This window comes from Thunnus maccoyii, chromosome 21 (genome assembly GCF_910596095.1).
Source record: "Thunnus maccoyii chromosome 21, fThuMac1.1, whole genome shotgun sequence".
NCBI classification, from domain to species: domain Eukaryota; kingdom Metazoa; phylum Chordata; class Actinopteri; order Scombriformes; family Scombridae; genus Thunnus; species Thunnus maccoyii.
This window is the reverse complement of record NC_056553.1, coordinates 26,967,095-26,988,894: the sequence shown is the minus strand read 5'-3', so window position 1 is coordinate 26,988,894 and position 21,800 is coordinate 26,967,095. Positions and strand designations below refer to the sequence as shown.

Below are 21,800 nucleotides of genomic sequence, written 5' to 3'. Positions count from 1 at the left end.
AATATGTTCTAGGTATCATACGGCCTTTTAAGCAGTCTACACAGTATACAGGCTCAGTTTTTTGCAGCTAATTGTAAATTATGTGTGACCAGTGAACTAAAGTACCTGCTGTTGTCATAAAAATAGCCTGTTTTCTTTCTTTTTCTCTCACTCTTAGGAGAGTAGAAAATGAGCAGGGACACTGTGAAAATGTAATGTTTGGTAAAAGCAACATTTAATGAGGCTGTGCACATAAAACATTTATTGACAAGAAAAGTCAAATGAACAATCAACTTATTGGTGGCAAATCAGTGGCAAAAACAAACTCCACACTCTTTCTGACATTTTTAAAGGTATACTATGCAGGATTTGGTGGTTGGTGTTTGTAAACACAAACCATTTAATGTTGGCCCCCCCTCCCCAGCTCAACTAGTAAGAAAGAGAGAGACAAGAGAGACTGCAGTGGTGGTCGAGCGAGCTGGAGAGTGAATGTAGAAAGCAAGCGGAGCTGGCAAGAGGAAAGCTGTGAATCAAATGAATAAAATGTTATAACGTACAACCATGAGTAACTATGGTGTCCTCTGTCACTTCGACCTTTGTTGCATAAGGGGACGTATTATGCTTTTCCTTATTTCCAGACATATATATGATGTCACAGGATGTTCATGTTAAAAGTGGCAACCGTGTCAAACAACGAGGTAAACATATGTAGAAGCAATCCCTGTGCGCCAAAACCTCCGATGTTAGACTGCTCTGAACACACCGGGATCCCACTGAGCGTGTGTGTGCCACGTTCCGGCTTGGGCACGGCTGCTGGAGCTGAAGTGCCACTCTAGTCAATGCTTGGGATCCCACCGGGTGCGCCGCAGCGCGTTTCAGAAGCGTCCCAGAAGTGGCTCTCCGCTCTGCTGCTCTAAAGATACTCGTCCCTTCTATTTTTGATGGAGGCCGCGTCAAGCTGCACAGAGCAGATCGAGCTGGCCAGGAAGTCAGATGCAGAAACAGCATGAAGCATCTGGTCAATTTTCAAAATAAAATACCCTGTGCAAACTCCCAATCGTATATCAACAATAAACACAAATAAAACAGATAAATAAAGAAACCATTTAACTACATAGCCTACTTAACCATTGTAGAAGAACAAAAATCAAAGAAATTTACCAAATCAACAAAATCTGAGCAAGTTAACAAAATTGGACAGTTTGGTTGCACTGCTACTGCAGTATATACAGTAGCTAAAGGTGATTTTTCAGCTTTGAGTAGGGTGCCGTGATTGCTATAGTAGGAGTGCAACTGAATTTAAAAGGCGAATGGCTTCCCCGCAATCAAGACACCTCACTTCTGAAACGCTCTGACCCAGTGCAGTGTATGGAGCAAAACCATGTCGGAGCTGGAATAATAGGTCCTCTTTAACAACTGAAAATTCTAAACTTGGTTTTGTTTGTTTTATATTTTGCCCTTATAAAAACTTACAAAACAAATTGAAAAGACCTGTAGGTTCTGTTGCTGTATGGAATGCTGATTTATATTTTATATATTATAATTAGAATATAGATTGTCAGAGAGCATGGATTAATGTTTCCCACAATTATAATAATCAATTACTGCACAGTAAGTCAATTCAAAGTTTTACCAAACACCAAGAAAAGGACATACTGGACAGGACTATACCCTGTCTTCCACAAATCATGTTACTAAATGATTAATCAACACTAAATCCATTTGTACTTAAGAAGAGTCTTGTTTGCAGGAATATCAGCTAAAAAAATCTGGTTATGAGATGGAGACCTCTTCATGAACAAGTTAGGTTACAATGTTTGCTTTTTGTTTGTTTGTGTTGTTATTTCAATATTGTAAAGACCAGGGATGGAGATGTTGTTACATCTTGTTTGCATTGTTTATGACATTGTATGCAAGTATTCAATTATGAGGTCTATGTTCTCTGTAATGCGTGCATCCATCCTCATTTGTGTTATGTCCCTGTATCATCACCAAGCTAAATGGGAAAATTAAATAGAAAACTGTTAACAATTTAAAATAAAAGTCAAATAAAGGTTTTAAGGCTTCTAATCCTTCACATCCTTCTCTTCATCCTCTAAGTAGACCATCTGCTTCTCTGTCTTCATCAGTCTCACTCCTAAAGACAAGGGAAACACAGATTGTCAGCTTTAAAATCAAGAAACTATTCCCCAGTGATGTTGGGTTGGAAGGGCGTCTTATCTTACAGGTGAATGTAGCAGAAGACATCTGAGGACAGTTTTATACAATTTGAGTTTATTTTCATAGCTTCAACGAGTTCCAACACATATAATAAAATAAACTCACAATAGCTTAGATCTAGTATCACTGTGACTGTGATCTAAAACAACCTTAAGTGTTGCCATAGAGGAATAAACAGTCCTGGAGACAATATGTAACCTTTACCACAAAGTTCCAGGACAGATGCCTGTTAGAACATAAACATGAAAACCTGAATCTACAATTCAAAATGAACTTATCATTCTTAAATGCACACCATTTGACTCTGACAGAACATAAACATTTATATTCTTAAGTTCTACTCATTTTAACAAATAATAACACAGTGATTACCCTTGTACCCTGTGTGTGTGTGTGTGTGTGTGTGTGTATGTGTATGCTGACCTGGTATATGTGGAGGGGAGTTGAGGACAGGTGTGTCCTTCCTCCGAGGTTTCTTCAGCTGGTTGTCCTCCTGGTGCTCAGCGCAGAGACCCTCCTCCTCCTCATCATCCCTCATCTCTGACTTCCTGTCCACCAGGCTCTCCAGCGCCTCCTGGTCTGTCATACAGCCAGACAAACTGTTACATTCTTGACCTAATTCACCATAACTGTCATCATAGAAGATGCATGTGAAGGCTTGATATGGGCATGACCTGACCTAGAACAACTAAAGCTGTTTCATTTACTGAGCTGGCATTTCTGCTCTTTTGCTGTTCTAAAACACAGGTCCAGGTGCTTAAAGACAGCGGAGCAGGGAAAAGAACTGGGCGTGAGTGGCACGGCTCATGGAATTGTAGCAGTGAGGGGAGTGTCAGCACCCTGTGGCTAGGTCAGCAAGTGCCCCAAAACAACACATGACAAGTGACAGTGACAGTGACTGTTGCATTAACCTAACCAGTAGGGGTGGGCCTGAATCCAAATGTTTTTTTGAAAAGGCACAAATAGTGTTTTTTTTTTTTTTTGGCAAATATTTATTTCGTAAAAATATTTTTTAAATTATTTGTCTTCAGGAAGAAGAAAAAAACATGTCAAATATCAGCGTTCAGAGCGGTTACATCACTATCTCAGTCTCTCTCCTCATTGAGACCTCCTATCAGAAGGTCTCAATGAGTGAAGTTACATCCACCTGCTACATGATGCACATTTCCTAATTTGGACATCACTCCTGGAGTTGGAGTTGAGGTAAAGCTGAGCAACTCACACAAAGTGTTCCTAAGGGTCTCTCCATAAACTGTTGTTCCCCTTCTCCTTTCCACAAAGTTAGGTTGTAAAAAATAGGCGATAAATGAAAAGTGCAAAGCTAGAATCACCTTTGAAGTTCTCCCCTACATGTTACACGGTATGCTGTCTCTGTGTTATGGGTGTATAAATAAATAGAGGTCTGCCTGCACCAAGGCAATGAGCTAAGTTTTAGCTTAGTAGTCAGCACAGTCGTCTACGATCTGGGAAACTCCAGTTTGAGACCCGGTGTGGGGACCTCCTTCATAAGATAGTTAATTCATGAACACTTATTGTAACACTTTAATTATCTAAAATTAAAGGCATAATAAAAACAAAAACAAGACTTTAAGCCTATTTCCATTTTTATTCGAATATGAATACAAATAATTTTGCTGCCTTAACAAATATAGATACAAATACAAATACTGGGCTCTCTGCACATCCCTACTAACTAGAACTTAATCATAGCTTTGTCAAATCATAAGGATAATAATAAACTGATCAAAGTAATGATCATCAGCCCGAGCTGATGTCAGTTCGTGATGGATTTCTTGATATGGATCTGCTAGGTGCACAGCGCGCGAGTTTGCTGCTCCGCTCCGGGAGTAGTTATGCCAAGCCACGATGCCATTACACAGCACAGTAAAGTAAAATAAGTATTTTACCTGTTGGAGCTGTGCTGGTTATCTGCAGCTCTTTATAAAACATCTCACTGTGGCTGTTTCTGCTTATACTGTTACTCCCTGCATTATTTCTAACTGATCCACTGAACAACTAGCTCAAATAGCTCCATATGTTGTTGTTTTGACCAGTTTTCTAATGAAGCTCCGCTAATTCAGTGAGGAAATGTTTTTACCTCCTGTAAATTCTTCACAATAAAAGTCTCCCATTAGTTAGTCATTTAGCTGTTAATATGAAGCAGTAAAGCAGGAAATGTTTGGTTTGCAATGACGGTAAAGTTACACAACTCTGATACGTAAAGCTGGCCAATCAGAACAGAGTGGGCTCATCGGGAGGAGGGCCTTAAAGAGACAGGAGCTAAAACGGAGTGTAAAAAAAAACTGTATATTGAGGGGCTGCATAAAGGGCCAGTATCATAAATAAGAAGTTTTTTGAACTGTGAATCATGCAGAGCTAATCTAGTGGAGTCCAAAAATAGAAATTTAGAGCTGAAATGAGAATAATAGGCCCTCTTTAAATAACCTTTCTATCTTTCAATAGAAACTGACGCAAACAATCTTAAATATTTTTTTTCAATAGCCTTATTTTATTATTCTTTACTGTGCTATTTAGTGCATTTTTTCTTTATCTGAAGCACAATGTAAGCTCTGTTTTAATTAAGGTGAAGTATTACTATCATCATTATTTAAAATTGTTTTGTGAAATTATTCCATATTGGACTGTAGGAAGATAAAGGGCAGAGCTCTTTGCTTACAGTGTTTGCTCTCCTGTGTCGTCAGTCGAGGTTCAGGCTCCAGGGTCGACCTCATACAGCCAGTCGTCATCTCTGAGGCCCTCTGGGCTTTCTACACAGATCACATAACACACACACACACACACACACACACACACACACACACACACACGTACATTCATGATCCATTATTCATGAGTGGACCTTATGACGCTAACAAAGGATAAAGCACTTCAGGCTGTGTGTTTGTGTGTGTGTGACTGTCTCACTGACACATCTGCTTTACTTTTTTTTAAAAACTACATCAACACAAGCTTTGATCAAATAACCACATTCAAACAGCATTTCTTATATGACCATCATCGCCTGCTACTTTATGTGTAAATTTTTTACCTTGCCTTACTTGCCTTGTTTTTAACATTTTATAAAGTAAGTAATTGTAGTAGTAGAGTTTTGTTTCAGCAGCAATCTCTGCTGCAACAAATAACATGTCTCATGAGAGAGAACCTGAAAAAGCCAAAAAAATGAGAAGAAGCAAAAGTGGCAGAGAATGTGGCTACAAATGAATTTGAGAGAAACAAAGAGAAAGAAAACATAATCACAAAAACTGAAGTTGAAAGATGAAGGCAGGCATGATTAACAAAGAATGAAAATATGCTCTTACCTCAGCCCTAGCAGTGTCAGACACACAGACTGGAGCAGTGTGACTTGGTTATGTAGCTCAGAGGAGGAGCATCTTCTCCTTTGCATCTGCACTGGAGACGCCCCCCCCCCCCACCCCACCCCATCCCCCACACCACAGGCTTGAAGAGCTACTAGAAGAGCTGCTGAATATCAATGGATGTCTAATTAGGGTTAGGGTTAGGCACTGATTTAAAGGATAATTCCATTTTATTTAAACCTGGCATATTTCCCATAAATGTGGCCATTGTGGCTTAATGTGACATGCTAACTTTGCTCTTGCCAGCTCCATTGTAGAGAACTCACTCAAAATGCAATATAATGTGGAAACTGTTCAAGCCTCCTATAGCTTTACAAATAAACATGCATTTTAAATAAATCATTTCAAAAGGTTTGTCTCTGACTCAGACTGAAAATAAACATAGAAACTAGCTGCCTGGACCAGACATTAAGGCTAACTGCATAAAGATCTACATCTGGGGCAACTTGCACATCAGTTTGTTTATGTGTGTGAGGCTGTGGCTAGGTTTTCATTGAGCATGAGTTCATGTTGGAGAAATAGATGAGATAAAATTGTTTGTGACTACAAGTTTCCCACTCACACAATATGCAGTTTCCATGAACTACTGCTGGACGATAGAGACTTACATACTGTAATCCTCATATAGCATTTTCATGTTGTATACACAATTTTTCTTACTGTATGGAGAACTGAGCATTCGATCCAGCTGGTGTCACTTCCAGTTGATTTTTGGAAGTATGTTGTCTTTCAGGACAGTGCTGTTGTCTTTCAGCCTCTGCCTCCATTTTTTGTCTTTCTTCCTCCATTTGATTTAGCTCTTCACTGTGCACTCTGGCCGGAATAATTATGGTTGGCCAACAAAGTGAACTGACTTGTGATCCTCCCCATAGCAGTCCACGGGATAATCCATCATCACATTTAGCTTTTTGAGTTTCCTTAGAACACAGTCTAACTACAGTTAAAGTCAGCCTCCTACATGTAAACTAACCAGCAAGCACGGATGTATATGCTGGGTGGTTAGGTTAGCAGGCAAGTTGCCTTGATGCACTTAGCCATGATGGCTTCTACTGGCAGCTACAGCATTGACAGATGTATGATAATTATCGTATTTGTGTGATAATTTTGCCCTCTGTACAATGTACAATCAATAATGCCAAAAGTTCCATTATATACAATAATTTGATCATTCTGTGACACTTAATATTAGTAATTGTATCCAAAATGATCCTTTAACACACCACACGCTGCTTCCTTAAAGGTGCTATATGTAAGAATAGCCCCAGTCTATCCTATCTCATAATAAAACTTTGCGCCTCAAGAGGCAATAGTGAGTCACTGTGGCATCCAGTCTGCCCTAACATGAGAGCATGAAAGAGTAGCACTGCCCTGAGCAACCGGCCGCAATGGCTGAGATTTTAAGTCAGGCTGTTGCTCTTGTAATTTTCAATCCAGGACCATTATTATGTGACTTTATTAAGTTTTAATATGTTTTCAGGCAAGAAAGTAACCATTTAGATTCCCAGTATGTGTTCAGCTTATCCAAATAACGTGATTGGAAATTTGCTCCAACATTCTTAGATGTTTCGGAGCTGCTGGTCGGGTGAGACCAGACGGTCATCTCAGCTGCTAGCAGCCCGATTCTTGAAATGATTGGCTATTCAACGTCTGTCATCATGTCATCATGAGAATATGACCTGATGAATGGATCTGTGCAGCTCTTTGGTAATTTACCACAGCATGTCTCCACAGCATTTTGATATCTTGATGACACCATAGCACAGATTCACTGTAAACAGTAGACTTCTTCATCCTCTCATGTTAGACTGAGGGCAGACTGGATGCTACAGTGACTAATGATTGCCTCTTAAGGTACAAAGTAGTTTTACAAGACAGGATGGGCCAGGGTTATTCTCACATATAGTATATTGAAGCCTTTTTAGTATAAATTTCCTTCTTTGTGCCTCGATGGACAGGGTTTTCCTATTGAGATACAGTGGAAGTGTAGTAACAAAAAGAGGGAATTTGGAACCAAAACGCTGAACTTTTAAAGATATCCACTTGATTTGACTGATTTGGATAGACAAAGCTTCATATCAGATTCAGATAAACTTTTGAACACATTTTTTTCACAGAAGGAGGACTGTCGACTTTAGCCCCCATCACTTACAATGTAAGTGCATTATGAAGGGATCTTCTAATGGCCAGTATAAACAGGAGGAATGATTGTAGCAAGAAAAACATGTTTCAATGGTCATTTGGGCACCTGACTGTTGTTTTAAGACAGATCTGAAAAACTGTGATGTGAATTATTTTCTGCTGCCATTCATACTCTGCATTCAGTACATTCAGATAGTGTTCAGACCCCTTGGCTTTTTTCACATTTTGTTATGTTGCACCCTTATACTAAAATTGTTTAAATTCATTTTTTCCCTCATCAATCTAGTACTACACCCCTCTGTACTACAACTCAAGTTCAACTTAGTCTGGCTCTCTTGGAGTGAGCTTCACTGAGCCCGACATTGGCCGGCCTGGATAACAAGTATCACAAAGCTGGCTCTGTCAACTTTGGGTTTTCCTATCCAGCTATGAACGTGTTCATGTGAAAGAGGCAGGGTTGTTAATTACGAGCCACATCATCAGAACCATGAATGAAGTACTTCGTATGATATGAGATGAAACAGTGATACCAAATATCTGCAGAAAACTTCTGTTTGAGAAACAGCACAAAGTCATATTCAACAAAGTGAAATATAAACAATAGCCTGTAATCATACAACAGAATGAGAAGATGTAGAAACACTAGAAATAATTTCCAAACATTAAAAATAGGCTAAGGCTTAAAATACATGTAGGTATTATTATATATGACTTAACTATAGAGTGAGTATTTTTTGCTATTTAGTTGGATGATGAAGAAACCATCTGTATATGTCACATAAAATTTAAAAGTAACGTCAGACTGTTTCTGCTACTGAAGCAAAGAGTGGAAAAGTAGTTAACGAGTGATGAGGTCTAACTGACCCAAATGTTGCTTTATAATCACAGGAGCCAATTAACAGTGTGTGGATTATTTTTCTAATAAAAGACAGTTTTTCATTTTTATTTTCAATCATCATCACACAGTTGTCTCATGTTATTCTGAGCTGCAGTGATACAATCAGAGTGTAAAATCATCCACACTGTCAGTTGTCACTCTGGGGAGAAAATAAACTTGGACACACTTTAACCTGAGTTAAACCCAAAGATGGTTGGCTAACCTACTAATTTTGTTCCATAGCACAGGCCCCTAAATGACATGAGTTTCTGCACAATTAAAATGCAGCTAAAATCATCATCATGTGTTTAGTGTTGTAAATGATCTCTCTGTTTGTTAGAAGCTCTGTTTTAAAACCAGAGTGGAAATAGAAAGCCTAAAACGATAAAATGTTTCAACTGATCTATACAAATATATATTGCTCTTTTTACTTGTGACTTTAGTGTAAACTCAAGACTTTTGTCCATGTCATGATCCTGTTGGGATGATGACTCTTTTTTTTCCAGTGATCTGATTGGTCAGTGGTTGTGGTGTTGACAGGTTGTGGTCTGATCCTCTGCAGTTAACCTGCTCCAGAGCAGGTTATCTCTTGGTGATTTATCACAGTTAAAAGTGAGCCAGCTTTGTGATACCAGAAAACCCGAGTTAAGCCCAAAGATATTTGGCTGACCTACTAATTTTGCTCCATAGCACAGGCCCCCAAATGACATGAGTTCCTGTGTTCATGTCTGCTGGAGGGATTTGCTTTTTAACTGCTGTGCCCAGCAGTGTGTGGGTAAAGTTGACTGTGTGAAGAGTTTTGAAGATGTGGACTCAGTATTGAACCATGGAGGTAACCAATTCATGTTCTTTCTATAGCAGGTGAATTATATAAGCTCTGTTTCCTACAAATAAAGCACTTCTGATGTTCCAATCAAACCAAAGCCTTTTGAAGTCTTGATGAGGGATTGTACTCTGGTAATTGGTACATCCTGCATTATTCTGAAGTGTGTCCACTACTATTGTTCCAAACCTCCTCTACAGCCTTGATATGTTTCTAGACAATAAAACAAACACTCATACAGAACATGAACATACAAACAAGACACATATTTCACTGTTCTAAGTTTTATTTATGTGGTTTTATTCATATGAAGCATTGTGCATTCACTGAGCAGAGACCTTGTGTGTATTAACATCTTTGTTAAATAACATATACTTCTATTAACATAGTTTACCTTGCAAATAAAGATTTTAACTATTTTAAAACAGCCTATCCTGTTATATTTTAATGGCTTTAGTTTTCCCGTTTTTTTCATTTTACAAACAAGACAGTTGCTTAGAAGTTTTCATCTCATGTAGCTTGTAGTAGTTCTAGTCTCAGCATCACTCAGTTTAACTGTTACAGAATCAAATGTGACTTGAGGAAACTTCAGGTTCTCATCAGTTAGATGCAGTCTCATGCAGTGCCACTGACATCTGAAACAGAGAATGATGTAATAGTTGAGAAATAAGCAAATAACTAGAAATTATACATTGACTGTAAGTTCATTCACTGAGTGTAAATTGCACTCACATTGGAAATTGTTATCTTAAGTTGTTCGATGGTGTGAACTAGGTTTGGGGCTCAACAGTATTTATCAAATCCAAATCCTTTTAGATCCCTTATCTAATCTTAATTAGGTTCAATTAAATTGATAAGCTTAAATCGATGTGATATGCATGAAAGTTTAACTGGCAGACTTGGACACTGACATGACACAATCAGTTGATTGTTTATCTAGAGCAGATTCCCTACTACGTTGGTTTTGTGTCATTTTTCTGTCATGATCTTTGGTCAAGGAGCACATTACCCAGACAACAACCTTGTTTCATTTTAGCGACTACAGAATTCATCTTAATTAGCACTAGCTTTGTCAAGACTGTTTTTCGACATAGATAGAATTGTTCCAGTAAGAAGGAGAAGCTATTGCCTAGTAACAGCTGAAACCATTTTCCTTCCAAGCATGAGGATTCATCTAGAACAGTGATGTACGCTGTCAGAGCTAAAAGAAAATAATGCACATTATCTGGCCAATCAAAATCAAGTAGGTTAGGTTAACACATCCTGGATTTATCTCTGTTCCGGATAGCCTTCATTTCATCTGATTCGTCTCTTGTCTCATCTGAAGTATATGCTTTAAAATACTAGAGACTTCAGGGTATGTCATAAAAAGAGAATATGAGGCAAGAATGTGTGTACCTCACACATACATAAAGTGACCTGAGGGTTATATGAAAAATAAAGTCAGAGACAGAATCTAAATAATAAAACATTTATTGTTTTGTGTCATTGCTTTGTGCTATACATTGTTTTGTGCTTTTGTACTATACTATCATTCTTTATATTATCATTTACTGACACTTATGCTTTATTGTGAAGCTCTTTGAGTGCTACAAACACAATGGTTGTTATTTGAGATATCCCTGCCATGTGATGGTTTACAGATGTGTGTAATGATGTAAAGGTAGCTGCTCTGGTGTTGTTGGAGAACCTTACTGCTGTAAACAGTAGGTGAAATGGTACTTCTTCTTTGCTGTTCTTTTCATAGAAAGATGTGGCGTAAACTGGTGATTAAGGATGGGTTTACATCTATTTCTGGCTAACTGTGGAAGTGGAAATGAGGCTTGTGCATGTGCACCCAGTTTCACAAAGATAGAAATTTATAACACAGAACCTTGTGTATGAAAGACTTCATAATTCTAATGCTAAGAAATATATATTTGTATATTCATCTTTCTGACTTTGTGCATAGTTGTGAACATCCTATACAGAGTATATAAAATAATTTAGTCCTCCCTGATGTTGCATACATGTGTGTACTATGAAGTAAACCTTTAACTGAAATGAAGTGAGGTAAAAATATAAAGCCTTTTGCCACCTTAGTTTCAGTGCTTGACAATGAGCTTTTTTAATGAAGAAAATAGATGATGTTTAACTCAAGAGCAGACATGGTCAGTAATCATTAATATAAAAAACCTAGGGCCCTATCTTACACCCGGCACAAAGCGGCACCAAGTGCAACGCGAGTGTCTTTGTTAGTTTAAGATCGAGGCAGTTGTCATTTTCCTGCCCAGCGCTGTTGTTTTAATAGCAAATGCAATGTTCATCAGAGCACCCATGGGTGTGTTGGTCTTCAAATGAGGTGTGGTCAGGTGCACTGTTGGCGCATTGCTATCTTGAGACAGCAGAGAGTGATTGCGCTATTGACCAACAAAAACCTGGTCTGAAGTCAATGGTGCAGTGTTTCACTATTATTTTAAGGGCGCATTATCAAGACAGTAATATGTGCTTACATAGGACACACACAGGACGCGCAGCAGTGCACAAACATGCAAAAGATTACAAATAAAAGCATTATGGTGTGAACAATTGTGTACATCATCATATTTTAAAAAATACATTCTTAGTCATAATATTTATCAGAATAAACCAATTGCAGTAATTACAGATAAAATTGTGTTAGTATTTGACCAAAATCGTGGCAATACATGGAGGTATTTAAAGAAAATAAATCTGGACAGCTTCTAGCTGTTGCCAGCAGGAGGATGAGCACCTTGGAGAGCTGATCAGGTCCTGATAACTGTGTTGATTATTCTTCACATGATTAAAATTAATGACTTAATTTTTTAACAATATTAAACAAATACTCTCTAACATTTTTGAGAGTACAGTGATCAGGTTTCCATACTTTCAGCAGTTAAAACCCTGCTGATTTTACCTCCTACTCCATGACTGAACAAAACGATTTTAAAGAAACCAAAGCTGTAATTAAAACCTTTTCACATAATTAATAAACCTTTTCAAAAACCAAATGAAAATATATTTGCCACAAATTAATGAACAGCATCTTAAACTGGTAGTCAAAAACCAAATGAAAATATATTTGCCACAAATTAATGAACAGCATCTTAAACTGGTAGTCTGGCGCTGACCATTGGAGGGTTCAGGAGCAGCAGGGGCCAGTGTGCTCGTTATGGATCATGCGCTTTCACTTTGCGAGCTTCACGAGCAGTTCCCCTTCTTACTACTTGGCAAATGCGCCATCATGATAGCAATCCGCCAAGGTGCAAGCACACCTGGCTTTTAAAGGGAATGTGAGATGACACTCTGATTGGTTTATTGCATGTTACGCCGAAAACACATCCATGATTGATCAAAAGGACAATCCCTTTTAACCATGCCCCTGGCACATTTAGAATTTTTCCCGCCGTTTAAATAGCAGAAGTGGATTTGGACTAAATGCACTTGCGCCATGTGCTTCAGATCGTTAAAATAGGGCCCCTAGAGTCAATGTGTTGATAAGAGCATTTATTGCTGACTCACCTTTTATTCCAACGTCTGTGTTCATAGAATGGTACAAAGAGTCCTTCAACTGGAAAACAGGACATACAAGAGTTAGCATTTAGAAAGAAGTATGATTTCAAATTTAATCTGATCTAAAAGGATGTGTTGAATGATATCACTTATCTACAATGATACTCCAATCATACACATGGTACTGTCACAACTTAGTCTGCCATGCTTTGTTTGTCATTGATCCTGTCTCTAATTCTACTGTCATTTCAGATCCAGTCACTCTCTCCAGCCTGTACCCTCATTAGTCTCTCTGTGTATGTATACCGGTTCATTTGCTTTCCCTCTCCACCAGATTGTCTAGTGTTTTCCACCTAGCTTTCCAGCATTCTGTTCCTGTATTCCTGCCTGCCTGTTCCTGACATTTGACTGCCTTCTGGTTTTTTGATTCCCTTCACCTGACCCTTATCTGATTTGTTTGCTTTACTGACTAATTACCTGATTTGACCCCTTTCCTGTCTTTTTTGTCTGAGCTCTAAATAAACTACTTTTACCTGAACTTGACGTGTTTGTTGTCATGATTGTGGGTTCAAGTCTGTCTCCAGGTGTTACAGGTACTGTAGTTGCCATCTAGCATGACATTCTACATACAGTGCACTCACCACTGAAGCATGCTTTCACTGCAGCTGACCTGTATATTTTGATGGGCATTCCTTACAATTACAAATACAGTGCTGTATTTACATGAGTATTGTGTCTTCTATTTGTGTATATGACCAACAATGTATACTGTACCCTTGTCTATGTGTATATAACCTCATTAGGTTATAGGTTATAGGCAAAAGTATGTAGCATAGCTGGAACCAGCAGCTAAACTCAGAGATGACTCTCAGCCAACTGCATGAAAAGTGACTGTTGTTGTTATTGTGTATTGCATTGTGTCACATGCAGTGAGACATTTGCATATTTGGAAGGCAGGTGGAAAAAAACTCACTTTTTCAGTGCTTGTGTGTATGTATTTGGGTTTCCGGTGTGTGCCGACTAAAATGAAAACTGTGAAATAAGACCACCTGGTCACTTTGATGTGGCCTGCCTTGCTCTGTACTCTTGTAATTCAACAAGCTATTTAGATTTGATGCTCCTTCTTATGTCACATGGGGCGAAGCTAAACTAAGCTAAGCTAAGCTAAGCTAAGGGCAAAAAATTTGCGTGTATTGTGTGGCTGGACCAGGGGACAGAGACACTGCTTGCTGACATACAGCTGCTGAGCCACGGCAAGCTCTGCAGGAGAAGCTGGCCGGGGAGCAGAGCCAAAGAGTCCTGCATTGCTGCTGCTGCTTTCTCATCTTCTGGATGAAAAAACGCCCGATTCTGCTCTGATCCGGAGCAGTTTACCACCTGGAGCACCATGTTTTTTAAACTTTTGGGATTAAGTGGCTTTATTTATTTATTTATTTATTTATTTTTGGCCAGAGCTAACACTGGAGTCACACACCACCTCAGCTGCTATCATTTGTAATAAACATCTTAAATACCGGTGATAGTATGTAGATATCTATGTGTATAAACAATAACGTCGCTGCTGTATTTATGCTTTTAGATGAAGTTATTTTGACTGTGAATGGAGCAGATACAAAGTTAGCATAGTCCGGATCAATCTGAACTCCATTCGGAAAACAGGCATTTTAAAAGTTGTTTGCTTATCGTCTTACAGACAGACTTGGCAAAGGATAAATTCAGGCTTTTTACAAATCAACATCATGGTGTAGTTAATTCAGCATCCTTTTGATCTGTTTATTGCAATTAAATCACAGCAAAATCTGAGTTTATTTACACTCAAACCAGCCATTCTGAGCAGGGCTGTTTAGACAGGATGAGAAGGCTGCTGTGGTGCTGGATCCTTGTGATATTTTGACCAAAGCATGTCAGATACATTTTTTTAAGATCCCAGGGAACTGTGTTATAACCATGTTAGCTGTGGGTATAATATGGCCCCTTTAAGGCATAGTGGGAAAAGCTGTCTGACAGAGAACAATCTCTCTTTCTATAACCTATAACACTAGCAGTGACTCACCATTCACTTAATAAAAATTTGGTGTTTTTATTGTATTAGTTTCTACCAATGACAGCAGACAAAAGAGCTCTGCTGTAAATAGCTTTACAGTCAGTCCAGAGGAGGCAATGCAATAAAAGAGTGTGAACTACTTCTGCTATTTCTGACCTTGATAATCTAGTTATGCACCATATTCATATGCACCACTGTTTTGGTTACAGTGGAACATGACTTTTGCAAATGTAATCAAACAAAAGAAGAAGTCATGCATTTCTAAATAATTCCTGTGCTTCATTCAGACTGAAGTACATAAAGAATGGGAACATTTTTTAAAGAAATAGTTGAAGGGTTGTATTCTTTACTACTGAATGTGGCAAAGCTCTTCCTAGAAGACAGCTATTCATTTAATTTATATTATTATATACAATGTCGTTACTGTGTATATTCACTGCTGTGTTATGTGCATTATTAAACATACAACCTCCCTGATACAGAAATATTTATGTTTTGTCATGTCAGTTATTATTTTGTGCAGCAGTCACTTGCTGTCTCTTGTTGTCTCTCCCATTAACCCAAATGTTCCCTGAAGAGTACTGTATCAAAAAATATACCATCTGCCCTACTAAGGTGCATCTGAGCTACACAACCCAGATAACCTTCTTTTAAACTATGCTGGCTCAGAAAAAATGATTCAAGGACCATTCCAGAGGTTTTGCGCACTCAGTCCAGTAAATCCTATGTGCTTACAACTGACATTTCTGGCAGCTATTTCCCAATTAATGCAAGTCTTGCTGTAATTTTAGTTTTAATTAATAATTAGTTTTCCTACATCCTAGGGACCAGCTGGTTTCAGTTCATCTTCATACACAATCAAAATGTTGGTTGGAAACTCAACAGGGAATATTAATAATTATATAATCAGAAAAACTTAATTTTGACATAGTTGCAATGATTTTTGTTTGATTTTTGTTTTGCTGACCTCAGATTGGAAGACAGTTTTAGCTTTACAATGGCACATAAATTCACCATTCCTCTATGCTGAATTCATTGTGCACTCTCATTGGATGATCAGGGCTGTAAAGCCTGCATACTAGTTAGAAAATACACAGTATTTAGCAAAAAAACAAAAAAAAACAAACAAACAAAAAAAAACAAACAACACTGCAACTAGTGGCACTTCCACAAGAAAATATCAGGTGGAATATGATCGTCAAGGAGCTCCACCATGGAAATCAGTCCCAGGATGAGATAGTTTTGCAAGCAAAATCATATTTTGATGGGTGAAACACTGAATTTTAAGGTGTTCGTATCCCCTTAACACTTCATTTAGAACATTTAGGGAATTCTGCAAAAGCTAAACTATGGCTGCATGTTTTGGGAAATGATTGGCACTAATGGAAGGTGTAGACAGATATTAGTTATTTGGCTTAAACATGCAACACCACAAGTCTCATGGTAGCAGGCAGATGACTCCAGGTGATTCTCTAATTGTTTCCCTACAAATCTTATGTGGTGTTCTTACTCTCTGGAGGAAGCCCACTATGTCCAGCTTGTCTTCCTTAGAGGGAGAACAGCCTAGGCCCTCACAGATGCTCTCTGACCCAAGAGGTGACTGTCTAGGGGAGTTCATATTCCAGATGTTCCAGGAGAAGACATGGCCACTCTGCATGTCAGCCAATGGGATCCAGGGTAGCAGACAGCACTGAGTGGCTACTGACCTGTTGGGGGCGGGGCTCGATGATGTGGGGATGGCTCCTGGTGGGAAGACTCTGAGTTGAGAGCAGAGCAGAGACTGCTCATCCAACAGTCTGTGTATCTTCTATTCAAAATGAGAGAAAAATTATTAGAAAATATACAGCACAATAAATCAGAAAAAACCTACTGTAATTAACAACAAAGCAGAAAAAAATGAAAATAGATCAAACCTCATTTTAAAATACAAAGACACTGTGTCAACAAACAGAACAGTTCATTGGAAAATATGTGCGTGTTAACCACTCAACTACCAGGACAGCCCACTACAACTTTTAAGACACATATATGTGACCGTGACTTTCCAGTTTGATCCCAGCCAGGTATGCAGATAAGATATGCTTGGCTTTCTGCCGTATATATATATATATATGTATATATATATATATATATATATATATATATATATAGATAAAGATATCCATGGTTAAAGGGGACATGTTATGCTTTTTGTGATTTTCTGTCATTTACATGATATAGGATGTCTGTTAAAGGATTTGACTGGCAAGGTTCTATATTTTTCTAATTGTTAACAAATCTCATGTGCAGAGCCAAACAAACAATGAACTCATCCTACTTACAAGTATTGTGTGTATATCCAAAGATATATTTTCTGTGTCGTCAACCTTTGTTGTTATCCAAAAACTATTAAAAACACATCACTGAGCCACACAGCTGCAGTGGGTGACATGTTCCTTTATCCCTGAAGACAGTGTTACCATATCTTGTTTAGAAATAGCTCCAAAGACTAATAACATTGATAAGATAGTAAATCTCAGGAGAGAGGTTCCTAGTACAGCAGACGCCACTGTACATGCACAGGAATGCGCAAGCTTTGCTAACTTGATGTGCTACATAATACAACCTCTTGACTTTGTACTACATTATAAATTTCTCAGAGAACTTCAGTACAAAGTTAAGAGGTTGTAATATGTAGCACAAGCTAGCGAAGCTCTGTAAATGGAACCATGTTTCCACACGTGCAGTGGCAGGTTACTATATTATCATTATTTTTACTCTTTGGAACTGTTTCTAAACAAACTAAAGCAACCACTGCCTTCATGGAACATGTCACCCAGTGCAGTGGTGTGGTTCACTGACATGTTTTTACAGCCCATTCTCACTCTCAAGTCAGCAAATACTGATGCTTTGTCATGTTCCTCTGCATCTCATGCAGATGCAAAAGCCACCCTCATGATGCCTGTATAGCAACACACTGGGCTTACAACTATATCCAATGTAGACCCATCCACCACAATGTTAGGTGCTCAGAGCAACTGCTCCGGCCTTCTGTTGGTTCTGATGCTAACCTGCCTGCAGCACTATACGATGCTTTGAGCATAAGTCCCATTGGTGAACTGAGGACCCACCGTCCGGAAGTATTTTCCTCACTGTCAATTCCCATGTTAATTTTTTCTTTTAATAATATCCTCAACATTTTTCAACACAAAAACACAAAAGTCTCCTTGATAATTCAACAATATGATACATTAATGTTATGGCCATCAGTTTTAATCATTTGTCTTTCGATTCTAAGAAATTTTTTGTCAGTTTTGGATAGTGGAAGACTACATTACCCAAGATCCTCAGCCACTGTTGCTATGGAAACAAAGCCTGTCTGTTTCGCATTACCTGTTACAAGACGATAATTATTAAGATTAAGATTTTTGTGTGCATCTGGTTCATGGAGTTGCCCCCTTCACACATTCCTCCTTTGATTTCTCAGAATCCAAGGAGAAATAATTGAAACTGATGCCATAACATTATCTTATCATATTCATATCATATAAAAGAGGTCTACGGCACAGAGGAATAAGATACAGCGCATTCTGAAAGTATTCAGACCCTTTCACTTTTTTCACATGTTGTTATTTTGCAGTGTTATTTACGCTAAACTCATTTAATTTCATTTTTTCCCCTCATCAATGTACACTCAATTTCCCATAATGACAAAGGGAAGACAAAATATGAGAAACTTTTGCAAAGTTATTAAAAAAGAAAAAACTGAAATATCACATTGACATAAGTATTCAGACCCTTTACTCAGTACTTAGTTGTACTTTGGCAGCAGTTACAGCCTTGAGTCTTCTTGGGTTTGACGCAACAAGCTTTGCACACCTGGATTTGGGGATTTTCTGCCATTCTTCTCTGCAGATTCTCTTAAGTTCTATCTGGTTAGATGGGGACCGTCAAGGCTGCCTGCAGGTGATGAACATGACGCTTAGAATTAAGGCCAAACAGTTCAATCTTGGTGTCATCAGACCAGAGAATCTTGTTTGTCAAAGTCTGAGAGTCCTTTAGATGCTTTTTTGCAAACTCCAAGCAAGCTTTCCTGTGTCTTTCACTGAGGAGAGGCTTCCATCTGGCCACTCTGCCATAAAGCCCAGATCGGTGGAGTGTTGCAGTGATGGTTATACTTCTGGAAGTTTCTCCCATATCCACACAGGATCGCTGGAGCTCAACCAGAGTGACCATCGGATTCTTGGTCACCTCTCTTACCGAAGCCCTTCTCTCCCGATTGCTCAATTTGGCTGGGTGGCCAGCTCTAGGAAGAGTCCTGGTTGTTCCAAACTTCTTCCATTTAAGAATTATGGAGGCAACTGTGCTCTTGGGAACCTTCAATGCAGCAGAATTTTTTGTAGCCTTCCCCAGATCTGTGCCTCAACGCAATCCTGTTTCTGAGCTCTGCAGGCAGTTCCCTCAACCTCATGGCTTGTGGTGCTCTGATATGCATTGTCAGCTGTGAGACCTTATATACACAGGTGTGTTCCTTTCTAAGTCATGACCAATCATTTGAATTTTGCACAGCGGGACTCCAATCAAGGTGTAGAAACATCTTAAAAATGATCAAGGGAAATGGTACCTTGCACCTGAGCTAAATTTCAAGTGCCATAGCAAAGGGTCTAAATACTTATGTGAATAAGATGTTTCAGTTTTTCCTTTTTAATTAATTTGCAAATATTTCTAAAATTGTGTTTTTGCTTTGTCATTATGGGGTATTGAGTGTGGACTGATGTGGGAAAAAACTGAATTTTAATGATTTTAGCACAAGGCATACAACATAACATAACAAAATGTGAAAAAAGTGAAGGGATGCAAATACTTTCTGAATGCACTGTATATCAGACTTTGGACACACAATACTTGTAAGTAGGATGAGTTCATTGTTGGTTTGACTTTGCACATCAGATTTGTTGACAATAAGAGAAATATATAAAATCACCAGCCTTATCCTTTACACACCTCAAAAACTTGAGGTTAGCATATGTAAAAATGCTCCCTGTAAGACAAAGCACAGGATTCAGCCTGCCTTGAATGTTATATTTGTTTCTAATGCTGTTGACGTTGTCCACTCTCACATTCCTGATCTGTGGTCTCCAACATGTATGGATATATTTGAGAAGTTTCCATATTGAGTAAAGAACAATAAAAAGAAATCCTACTACCACTACTGTTTGTTTAGGTAGTCTCTAGAGCCAGCCAGAGTGGGCTCATCCAGAGGGGGGCCTTAAAGAGACAGGACTTAAAATGGCCTGTTTTTACATTTTTTACATTTCTAATGCTACTAGTGGAAGGAGTCTAGAGTAGCAAAATCGTCAGTATGTTCTGTTCCACACATCTGCACTATAGGGTGTGATGAACATTGCAGCCTCCTCAGTGTTGGGGAGTAACTAGTTACATGTAATGGCGTTACATAATTAAATTACAAAATAAATGTAATTTTCATTTAATTACATATTTTGTAATGATTACAGTTGGTGATTACAAAGGGGTCACATCCGAATATATTCTTTTCAGTAAAAAGCTTATATTCATTCTGTTGCATCTTTTCACCATATAGGATGTATATCATCTTTCTTTCTTTCTTTTGACATATTTCCAGACAACACAGGTCCACACTCAGCAAAGCCTTTGGGACAAATTTGAGTGCAGCATTTGATGATGATAGGTCAGATTTTTTGAGTGACAGTGCATTTTGCAAATGCCAGATTACAGAAGCATTGCACAGAGGAACAGAAGCCTACCTCAAAAACTAGCTGCTTTTAATTTAGATTAAGATAAAAAAAAAAAAAAAAAACAATGGCAAAACAAAGCAGTTTGCTTAAGTTTGTCAGAAAAAGACGTTGTAAGCAGCAGGAAAAAGAGAATTCACCTCAAGTTCCGCCATCATCCTCAACCCAGACACCTACTCCTGCACCAGTAACGGCATGTACGTGGGTGCTAATTCAGTCATTTCCCCAATTTAGCACTTGATTCCTCATTGACAACAACCAATAACTGACTGAAGCATTGGACTATAATGAAATAATATCAGTGTTGAAAACCAAGCCCCGTTGTCTCCTGCTGTAATCATCAAATTAAGCTAACTTATAATTTTGGACTGTAGTAGCTTATTCTCTATTCAATATTATTGTTTATTGGGTATAGTTTTTGTTGGGTGTACAATTGGATTTTATGCTGATGTTTCTGCATCTTCTATCTGTGTGTGTGTGTGTGTGTGTGTGTGTGTGTGCGTGTGCATGCATGTGTGTGGCTTGTGGCTGTGGTGTACCTGGTGTCATTGTGGTGCTGGTGTACCTCTATCCATACACTTAATTAATGATTCTGTTAGCTGTGTGTGTGTGTGTGTGTGTGTGTGTGAATATGTGGCCGCCGTGCCAGCCTATGCGATGCTGTTAATGTTTGTCTTGGTGCCTATAATGCTACCTCTGATGATGTATAGACTATGATTAAACTGTGGTGCATTCAGGCAAGTGTAGTTGTAATGGCCCATTTTGGTTAACATGTGCGTTTCAGAACGTAAAAAGTATGATTGGTCTTGGATGGGCTAGGCCCATCTGATTTTCTCTGTGCCCACCCACACTGTGATTTCTGCCCACGCTACTGGCTAACAAGCAGCTGTCTCTATGTCTAGACAGGCTCCTTTCATTTAGCAGTATGCACTCAAATTAGCTTTATTTCCCAGTTTAAAATATTTGTTAGAAAAGCAATCAAAAAGTAATCAAATGTTATAAGTTACATTACTTTGATGATGTAATTAAAATAGTTACATTACTTATTAAATTTTTTCACAGGGTAACTCCTAAT

The 21,800-nt window shown here is 38.5% G+C and overlaps 2 protein-coding genes across 2 annotated transcripts in view; both read right to left on the bottom strand.

Moving 5' to 3' along the window:
• Positions 1 to 408: 408 nt before the first annotated feature.
• On the bottom strand, positions 409 to 4,957 carry ppp1r17 (protein phosphatase 1 regulatory subunit 17). Its single transcript, XM_042399867.1, has 3 exons — positions 4,877 to 4,957; positions 2,623 to 2,778; positions 409 to 2,116 (listed from the first exon to the last, which is right to left on the bottom strand). Exons 1-3 carry the CDS (start codon positions 4,944 to 4,946, stop codon positions 2,046 to 2,048), a joined length of 297 nt encoding a protein of 98 aa, XP_042255801.1. The 5' UTR covers positions 4,947 to 4,957; the 3' UTR covers positions 409 to 2,045.
• A 4,737-nt stretch (positions 4,958 to 9,694) lies between these two features.
• The window catches only part of itprid1 (ITPR interacting domain containing 1), a 48,143-nt gene continuing 36,037 nt past the window's right edge, over positions 9,695 to 21,800 (bottom strand). The window contains exons 15-17 of the mRNA XM_042400236.1: positions 16,679 to 16,779; positions 12,938 to 12,986; positions 9,695 to 10,050 (exon numbers count right to left, since the gene is read on the bottom strand). Of these exons, the coding sequence (XP_042256170.1) occupies positions 12,983 to 12,986; positions 16,679 to 16,779 (105 nt within the window). The 3' untranslated portion in view covers positions 9,695 to 10,050; positions 12,938 to 12,982. The remainder of the gene's footprint in view (positions 10,051 to 12,937; positions 12,987 to 16,678; positions 16,780 to 21,800) is intronic.